This window comes from Mercurialis annua, linkage group LG1-X (assembly GCF_937616625.2).
Source record: "Mercurialis annua linkage group LG1-X, ddMerAnnu1.2, whole genome shotgun sequence".
Taxonomy (NCBI): Eukaryota; Viridiplantae; Streptophyta; class Magnoliopsida; order Malpighiales; family Euphorbiaceae; genus Mercurialis; species Mercurialis annua.
In genome coordinates, this window is record NC_065570.1 from 63,955,267 (window position 1) to 63,965,548 (window position 10,282).

At 30.3% G+C, this 10,282-nt stretch overlaps 1 protein-coding gene across 1 annotated transcript; it reads left to right on the forward strand.

Annotated features, from left to right (window-relative positions):
- The first annotated feature begins 2,283 nt into the window (after nucleotides 1–2,283).
- On the forward strand, nucleotides 2,284–5,527 carry LOC126666037 (vacuolar protein sorting-associated protein 24 homolog 1-like). The gene is made up of 6 exons (XM_050358982.2): nucleotides 2,284–2,500; nucleotides 2,631–2,707; nucleotides 3,068–3,170; nucleotides 4,002–4,123; nucleotides 4,848–5,033; nucleotides 5,126–5,527. The coding sequence occupies exons 1-6, from the start codon at nucleotides 2,389–2,391 to the stop codon at nucleotides 5,204–5,206; spliced, it is 681 nt and encodes a 226-aa protein (XP_050214939.1). The 5' UTR covers nucleotides 2,284–2,388; the 3' UTR covers nucleotides 5,207–5,527.
- The last annotated feature ends 4,755 nt before the right edge of the window (nucleotides 5,528–10,282 follow it).

Consider the following 10,282-nt stretch of genomic DNA (forward strand, 5'->3'; position numbering starts at 1 on the left):
AAGACAATACTACAATAGTACATATCATCCTTTTCAATTGCAGAAAAATTCATGTTGCCCCTTTGAAAGTCGAGGGCGTATTATATGGCCTACCGACACTTTGATGGTACCATTAATATGGATATTTGACTATATATTCCATTTAATTTTATAAGTTGAAATTTCAGTAAATAAATTATGGGTTTTCTAAATTATATGATTTTATATAGTTTCTAACTAATTGAATTGTGACATTATGCAATTTCAGTGATATTATAATAATCATTAGTTAAGTTAGGGTTTGGTTTTAATAATGTCTTTGAAGGAATAATAAAACAAAGTGCGACAAATTAATTGGTTTAGGTATATGATTGTATATTTCAATGATTTTGGATATTAGTATGTATTTTTTATAGATTCCTTGATGAACATTATCTTTGAAAATTGGATAATTATCATCACAATTAGGACAAGGCCTACAATGTCCTTAGCTATAACAGTCATATGCATATGTAAGTGAACCTGTTTTTGTTTTTATATTTAGTGGCATCGATTTGGAGAGTGCATATAAAAATATGTTTTAAGAACCGAAACTATAACCGAACCGGCGAGGCCACATTGAGTAGGTTGTACATAAAAAATTATTATAAATATGGATTAATGTCTAATCGGTTCAATTAACCAGTTTATTTGATGAACCAGTTTATTTAATCAGAATTTGTCAAGTATAAGGATTTAAAAGTGAACAACTTTATAGTAGGGGTCTTTCGAACAAAACCGGGGCATAGAGGGGCCTCTGTATGAGTTTTGTCAAGAATACAATAATATATATAAAAGAATTAATCATTGAAAAATATCCTATTCTTTTTATTTTTTTTTATTTATGGCCAAACTTACAAAATCCTCAATTTTAGACTATTTTTTAATTATTTTTTTATTTCAAAGTAGCCATTTATTTAAATTGGAGTGAAATAAAGTTCAAATATGTTCTTGTTTGGAGTTTTTGATGGTAAAAGGCAATATAAAACAATATGAAGTGTATATTTAATTTTTTTCCACTCCAATTTGGACAAATGGTTACAATTTGAAATTGAAAAATAAAAAATAGGATAAAATTGATAATTTTAGAAGTTTTGACCATAAATGAAAATAGTAAAAAAGATGGAGTATTTTTAGAAAATAAGCCTATATAAAATTGGCAGGATAACAATTTTATACCGCTAAAAATAGATAATAAGACTAAATGCTACTTATTAGAGTGTGTATTCAGTTCAAACCGATTCAAAATCAACCCAATTAATTGTACAATTATATAAAATATTTAAAACTGAACTAAGACAACTTCGAATTTTTTTATCATCAAAATTAAATCTGAAAATAAAATAAAATATTATGATTTCAAACTAAATCAAACCGTACTTATCAGGTTCGTTACTACACATGACCGTCTCTCTCTTCCTTCCATCCTTTCTATTAGGGGTGTGCTTTTGCTAAAAACTACCTAATATTGTTCGTTTAATTTTCCGGTTCAATTATTTTCGGTTAAATTTATATTAAAATCTAATTGGGAAATTTTTAATGTCAAAATTTAACCAACCGAATACTTGAAAAAATTATTCTATGACATTGCACCGAATTTATCGGTTCAATTGTTTGATTTTGGTCGGTTTTTGAATACCTTTACTCTCTCTCCCCTTGTCTCTCTCTAAGTAAGCTAAAAAATATTGTATAGACCGTCTATATTCAATTATATTTTGTTAAGTCATTTATTATGTAACAAATTATATTTAACATTTTAATGATGTGGTGGAATGTAATTGGCTATATTATTCTCATAAAAGCTATTGAAATAAATGTTAAGCATAAGCGAAATAAAAAAAGTGAGACAAGACAAAAGGTAGAATCAAATTATTAGATTAATTTCATTATTAGTGTTATATTTTATCTTGATAAGTACTATTTCTTAAAACTTGTATTTGTCTTAAAGTGCTTATTATTTTGGCTTATGGAGTATTTGTAAGAATTATTTTATCTTTTAGAGAGATTTTTGTCAAATTGAAAATGTTGAGGTAAAAATATAACACTATATCATTTTTAGGAGATTTGTGTAAAAAATCCATTTAAAAACTCAAGCTCAGTCGGATCTGTTCTGAATCCATACAAACCGAACCGATGAATATGCGTACGCCAGATTGATTCGGTCCAAATACACCTAAATGCGGCCAAATATCCATGGGCTTACATAGGCCCATGTTATTATTACATCCAATATATTCAGGCCAGTTGGGCTTTCTATACTAACGCCATGTTTGGCTCCCATTTTCACTTTGGCAAAAACACGCAAAGATTGAATCTTCATCTCCGACAACAATCACTCACGCCTCATTCATCTGTAATTCAACAAACACAATGGAGAAAATGATGAACATAATTAAGCCTAAAGCCAATCCCCAGCAACAGTTAAGAGATTGGCAACGCAGACTTCGTCAAGAATGTCGCAATATTGAGCGCCAAATCCGAGGTAATTACCTTAATTTCTTCATGGGCTGGTTTTGGTTTTACAAATCAACTAATTTTGATTGGTGGGCTGCTGTTAATTTTGTGTTAGTGTTGATGGTTTATTGTTAACTTAAGCTTTTTTATTTGTGTAGATATAGAGAGAGAAGAGAAGAGTGTACAAAAGGCGATTAAAGATGCTGCTAAGAGGAACGACATGGGTTCTGCTAAGGTATTATTATCACATTAAATTATTGATGCTGTTCATTAATTTCTTTGATTGATCCGATTTTGTACTTATAGGTTGTTGCTAGTCTTGTTTTTATCGTAATCGGGAACGAAAGCGATTCTTAATTTGTGTTGTAGCTGATTTTTTATGTGCATTTTCTCTGAATGTGTTGAAAGTTAATATGAAAAGTGTTTGAATCAACAATTCTTGATGTTGTTGATATTTGGTTTGTTTTAGAAGTTTTACATTTGCTCTTACAGGAGTACCATTTGTTAGCCTGGCCATGTAATCTTACTACGGGACATAATTGAGGGTGTGATGTTGACCTTTTTTCGTGCTTTATTTTCTTTTGTAATATATCAGGTGCTTGCTAAGGAAATTGTGAGATCTAGAAAGACAGTAAACCGCCTTTATGAAAATAAGGCACAAATGAATTCAATATCGATGCACCTTGGTGAAAGTGTAGGTATGTTGTTTCTCATGCTCAGCTCATGTTGTGCTTTTGCCTATATGCTGTTTAGATTTATCATTTCTCTAAGTATTGCTGCTGTGTGCGAGTGACCTTTTCTGTTTTATATACATATTAGTTGGTGTATTGAATTCCATTAACATAAATTTCTTGTGTTTATTTGCTTAGTTGTGATCAGAAACATGGGAGTAGATTGTTAGTGTCAAAATTAGAAATTTTGATCAAATTAGGCGAGGGGCACAAATTCGCCCTTATGTGCTGCTTGTCATTTAGGATACGGTTACTAGTGAGTATCGTTTCTGTGCTTTGGAGGGTTGTCGGGTGCAAATGCTTAAGCAATCCTTTCAAAAGATCGTATTCAGTTATTGGGAATTCCTATCCGTGTGTCTTTTCTCAGTCCTTTTAGTTTAGCCATAAAGAAAATAAGCTGTGTTTGATGGTGGCATGTTGAATGAGACATTAGAAAGTTTTGAGAGTAATACAACTAAACTTCCCTGGAGTTGAAGTTGAAGATTGGCATATGAGGCTTGAGTTTGACTGGCGATACTTGAAATGAAATGAGTATCGAAAAATCATAAAATACTATACTTTAGATGAAAGATTAGTTTGGAATTTTCTTTTACTTTATTATGTTGTCGTAATGCTTTGCTCTTTATTTTGTTATATTTATTACTAATCTCTATCTCTCTCTTGATTTTAACTCATTAGCAAAAGTACACATCATCAACGTATTGATTTAATCAAGTATTTTGTGGGCTTGTTGTCTATGTTTAGCTTTGTTTCTGTTTCTAATATGATTCTTTGTATTACTTCTGGTTGATTGTGCAGCCATTGCTCGCACAGTGGGCCATTTGTCGAAGAGTGCTGAAGTCATGAAGCTTGTGAATAATCTCATGAAGGCTCCAGCTGTTGCCGCTACAATGCAAGAGTTTAGCAAAGAAATGATGAAGGTATTTTATTCAACAATTTTTTGTACCTTAAGAAATGATGGCCTATTGTTTGTATACTAATTGTAATTTTCATGATTCATTTTGTTTTGTATTAGAGCATTTTCATATCAATTGGTTCCTGCTCATTATAATTTCATCTCTTCGTCTGTACTTTCCTGTTCAAAGACATTAGGGCTATGTTGTACGGAAATTTGTTGAATTCTACGTTTCGGTGTATTGTTTCTGTTTAAAGAAATATGTTTGAGACCCCCAGACTTTCTATATCTAACCTATTTTTATACTACTTATCATTTCATCGTTTTCCGTTTTAGTTTCTGTTTCCATTCAGCATCAGCGGGGTTCTTCTTTCTTTGTGATGTCATTGCCTTTAAATGTGCTTAAGTTTGCTTCTTGATCTCGTATGCTGATGAAATTTTGACACTAATATGGTGTATCTCAATATTTATCTTTGAATAGTTACACCTTTCAACTAAGTAGTTCGGACACTTCATTCAATCATCAATTTTGGATCCGAAAATATGATGGATACTTGGTGTTTCGGACACAACTTTATTTTTAACATTGAAAATCTTAAAATAACACTGTATTGCCGTGTGTCCAAATGTTCCTTTTTTTCCGTATCTGTGTCCGAGCTACACAGCCTATTAATAAACTTATTGGCGACTGTATTCATATTATTGCTGAATCCTTCAGTAATAGGTATTTTTTTCTTTGCAATTCTCAGGCAGGGGTGATTGAGGAATTTGTGAACGATGCTGTCGACAGCGCGTTGGACTCGGACGATATTGAAGATGAAATTGAGGAAGAAGTTGATAAGGTCTTGACTGCTATAGCCGGCGAAACCGCTGCACAGCTACCAGAAGCAGTTAGGAAGCAGAGAGTGAAGCAGTCAGCTGGAACAGCACAAGAGGTATGTTTGAAATACTGACACCGGCTAATGAGCATAGTTTCAGATTTGTTAGCAGAAGAACATAAAATATTATTTTTTATTTATTTTTATAGGAAGACGCAATTGCGGAGGGCGCAGATGATGAGGAAGAACTAGAAGAAATAAGGGCCCGTCTTGCCAAAGTTCGGTCATAATGTGAGGATTAGTGTATTATCTGAGCATAACCATTGATCGCAATGCAACTGCTGCCGACTGATAATTATTTTACGGAGTATATGAGATGAAAGAAATCAGTGTGTCATATTGAAATCGAGATGTATCCTATATGTATCATACCTAACTTGCAGTTTCAGGCATTGATCCGGTGCCAGTTGTACACATTTTGTATAAAAAAGAATACTCTCGTGTTGGAATAAACCATTCGTTGAGCTCTATTAACGCTATGGTCGTATGTAAATCTAGCCAGATTTGGTGCATATTTTTAATGCATGTGCTGTGTTCTCAGGTTCTTTTTACATGACAAACATGTGACCTATAACTGAATGTTTCGGCCCGGAACTGTATGCGTAATCAGATATATAAAGTGTGTGAACATATTTGGCACCCAGCATCAAGTGAACCGACTTTTATCTTTTGCTGCATTTCTGTCACGAGCTTTAACAAATTTACATCATAACATTCATTGAGATGTCACTTTGCAATCATAGACATTATAAGCGTTACATGCCGAACCTGTTATAACTTTAAAAAAATTAATACTATGTTAAAAATTTAACAAATTCTCTCATAATTTAAATGAATCTTTTATAATTTAATTATCAAAATAATTATAGTAAACTTAAAAAATATTAATGACTTATCATTAAGAAAGATACAGGCCAACTCCATTTTTAGGCTCTTGTACTTTTAAATTTTTATTTATCTTATCTTTTCTAAATTTTTGTCTTTATTTAGTCTCTATACTTCATTTATTTTAAATTTGTAGGTTCCTTTTTGGACGGAACAAAAAAACGTGCATTATCTTTGCCGTAAAATGCGCGTGAGATTAAATTTAAATTTACAACTGACTTGACACGTTGACAAATGAGTCATATCATCAAATCTGAAAAGAAACCCAGATAAAATAAAAATTTATAAATATAAGACTTAATAAATAAACAACTTGAAAAAGAGACCAAATAGCGGAATCGAATCGATCGAGGCACGCCCCTACTCTTAATCTCAACAGTTGGTTATGGTGAACCCATTATTAAAAACACTTATTTGCAATTTTAGGATTGCTTGAAAACAAAAGGATTAGATAGCCTGAAGAAACAACAATATTTGATGGTAATCTAATGTCTTACCATTCTTTGCAGCAAAGCATAGTTATAGATTGATAATACAGAGACACGTTTTTATGAAAAGAGGACACAAACTTTAGACGTTGAGTGAAGACAATGTTTTGTAGTATTATTAAACATATGTAATATAATAGTATATGTTAATCACCCTTGTCTTAAGCTACTAATCTCCTCCACGCAATATCATCCTCTCTTTTTCACTTCTATAAAACAAACCCTCTATTACCTTTTTAATTTTTTTTACTAAAGTACTATTAAACTAATCTAGTTGATTGAATTAAACCGAATTGACTAAACTAAACATCTATTTCATCTAAATCGGTTAAAGATTTTGGTTAATTATTTAGTTTGGTCAGTTCAGTTTGATTAATAACAAAATTGATTCCGTCATTGTTGAATATTTTAAAATTTTGATTAATGAATATCTTTATATTTATTTTTAATTGTTAAATTTTCATCGGTTTAAACAAATTAACCTGTTCAATTTTGTATTTTTGAATTTTTAGTTAATTTGGCATAATCAATTTCGATTAAAATTACTAATTCAATCATCTCAATTAAAAAACATAGAGTAATTACTCATTTGGTTTTGATTAAATCAGTTCTTTCTTAACCAATCCAATCGTATCTGTTCATTTATATTCAATAAAATTCATAGTTTTATTTTTTTATGGCTAATATTTCTGAAAAGATCTTCCACTTTAACACAAATTAATGGATTATAGTTCAAATAGTATAAACGATGGATATCATTATATTAAAGTTGTGGGTTCAATTCCTCTCAAAAAAAAGGCGCTCTCTTCTCGATTCAAAGTAATTAGGCCCAATAAATTCCAAAACTCAAAATTACAACCCTTTTTTTGGACCAATTGAGCTGGTCGGTTCACAGCTCCATTTTCTTAATTAAATGAAGACTTAATTACTAAATTAAAGAAATAAATGAATTTAGACTCACATTTGTAATTTTTTTTTATATAATTTAAGAAGGGGGAGCACTTGTGGAAGGAAACGAACCCACGACCTATCAGTTTTCTGCTTAGCGCTTATACCATTTGAGTTAAAGTTCATTGGTTTTGTAATATTGTTAATTAGCTAGGGATAGTCAATCTATTGAAGGGACAGCTCATTAAGGTAAGTTAAAAGAATAGATGAGAGGGACTCTTCCATGGCTTGTTGGTCCGAATATGTATGGAAACAATTCAATAAATCATTTTTGATGCCACTGATGTGACCATCTTGTTATTCCAATTATAGTTTCAATTAATTATGATTCAAGATATATTTATTTTTCTCTGTTAAAAAATATCCATTTTACCTCTCGATTATTTGATAAAAAAAATTAAATAAAAGTTATAACTTTAAATAAAAATATTTTTAAGTCTGATATTTTATCTTCTTTTGCCCCTTAAGATGAGATAACTGAAAATAATTGGAGCATTACATATAAATTGAAGCTGAAGTGTTGGAATATTATTAGATAATTTGAAGTTGAAAGGATAGAACGAGTCGGATTGCAGGTTTGGAGGTTTCTTTTAAAATAACGAGCTTGATATTATTTAATTTTTTTATGCCAAGGTTATTCGGTATTTTCAATTATACAAGTTTAATATTTATATTTAAAATGGTTAAAATTATAAAACGAATTTTTTTTGATAATTGAAAAGGGAGAGCGCATGTGGAAAGACTTGAATCCACGACCTAACAGTTTGATGTCCAAAATTTATATTATTTGAGTTATAACTCATTGATTAAAACAAATTAAAATTGACGATTCGTTTTGAAATTACCTATTTCTCAAACTGTATAAAATTGACAACATAGCATATTTCTTTAATTTCTTTTTAAGATTAAAAAGGTTTTTTATGGAGATTAATTGGAAAGTGATAACCAAGTGATTGGTTGATAAATTGAGCATAAAGTTTTCAGTTTGGTATGCATGTTTTGGGAATACTTTTCTAACAGCTTGATGACGATTCTCCTCTAAGTTTATCATCCAGAAAATCAAACGATTGATAAAATTCTAAGAGTTCCTCAACTTATGAATTATATCCTTATTATACATAGAACTTAAAACTCTAAACAATTTCATTTTTATTGCAATTAAATTTCTCGAGTCTCAATTATAAATATGTAGTTAACCCTAAAATTTAGTAGAAATTATTTTACCATTCATATACCTTTGCCGAGCTTGAATCGCTGGTATCATATAAAACAACCAGATGGGTGTATAAAAACAGAATAAAAATCTTCCAGTACTTAATTTTATGAGCCAAGTTCATATAACCATACACTTGAAGACTTGGTCCAGTTGGCTAAGCTCTAATGATATGTGTATGAGGTTGAGGGTTCGACCCTCAACACTCACGGGCAGTGTGCCTATTTAAAAAAGGTCTAACATTAACTTCCGCTAACCCCCACTAATAATTAGAGTAGACTATCTTTGACAAAAAAAAAGTTCATATAACCATAAATTTTTAAAATAACATCAATTACACCTACTTCAATATTTTCAAAGCCGTGAAAAATAATTATAAAAACATTTTAGTTAAGATTTTACACCAACAGTTTTATATTTAATATCTTCACATTCTACTTTCACGCGCTTTGAAATCACATAAATAAATATGATCGGGCTAATTTAAAGAGTTACGACTAAATCATTAAAATTAATCTAGTATGGTTAGTTTGAGCCCGATTTACAAGTTCGAGAATTGTAATGACCTTTTTTCTAAAAACAAGTACTTCCTCTGATCCATAATATTTGTCGCATTTGATCATTTCACATATATTAAAAAAAAAATAATGTCTTGATTTGTATATACTTTTACTAAACTGTCCATATTAATTACTTATTTTGTTACATAATATTTGTCACATTTGAACATTTCACATAAATTAAGAAAGTAATATATATATATATATCTTGATTTGTATATACTTTTCCAAAATTGTCCATATTAATTACTACTACTATTTTTATATCTGACTAGCCTTTTTAACCTTATTAAGTTATTTATTGTTAGAGATAAATTTAGAAAATTAGCAATCAATGCTTTTTTGAAACTTTTTTTTTTGAAATAAAAACTTCTATTAATCAAAAGCTGATTGATCAGCCAGTACATAGAATTTGATAATCGGAGGGACATGCCCCAACCAATTAGATAAACTAAAATAGTCATATGCTACCACATGAGATTTTCTATCGTAATTAAAACAACATATATGCATCTCAATTAAGCTAAAGTAGTCATGTGCTATCAAACTGATAATATTACAAAGCAAAGAGTTGTTGTTGAAGGCATCTATTACAACCTTTAAAATAAAGGGAATTAGATTAGCTTCGCTTGCCATGATAATACTAACTTTAATCGCACGACTGCTACAACTAGCAGCTATAACTTCATCATTAGAGCCCTTAATCACATCTTCAGTGACATATCTCTTCTCTTGAACATTAAAGACATCATCTATACTGACGCAGAACATACCGATATTTGGTGAAATCCGTCGTAAGATGGTGACTCTAATTGTTTTAGAGATCCAAATCGCTTGCATCGCAAAAAACAATTTCATCTCCAACGATGAAAAAAACTATTCTTAATTTCGATTAGAATAGATCTAATAAAATTAAGATATTAAGGTAGAAAATAATTTCTAAATCTAGACCAAAATTGGCCTATAAAGAAATTTTATTCAAAATTAAAGACAAAAACTATGGAAAAGGCTAAAAAAACTGAATTTGAGAGATTGAAGAGGTGATTTTTGGCCAAGAATGGCCAAAAACCACCTCCCAAATGAACAAAAAGGTAAAACTTACTAGGATTTGAGAGGTTTTTCAAAAGAAAGAGACGGCTAGGGTTTTTTTCTTTGAATTTCCTTTGTTTTCAAGTTGCTTTTTTGAAACTTTAAAATGATAAATGTTATAAA

Excerpts from the sequence above, each read along its gene's own strand:
- LOC126666037 (XM_050358982.2), top strand. The coding sequence starts at position 2,389 with ATGGAGAAAATGATGAACATAATTAAGCCTAAAGCCAATCCCCAGCAA. Across the intron at positions 3,171-4,001 it reads GCACCTTGGTGAAAGTGTAG|CCATTGCTCGCACAGTGGGC; the intron begins GTATGTTGTTTC and ends TTGATTGTGCAG. Across the intron at positions 4,124-4,847 it reads TTAGCAAAGAAATGATGAAG|GCAGGGGTGATTGAGGAATT; the intron begins GTATTTTATTCA and ends TGCAATTCTCAG.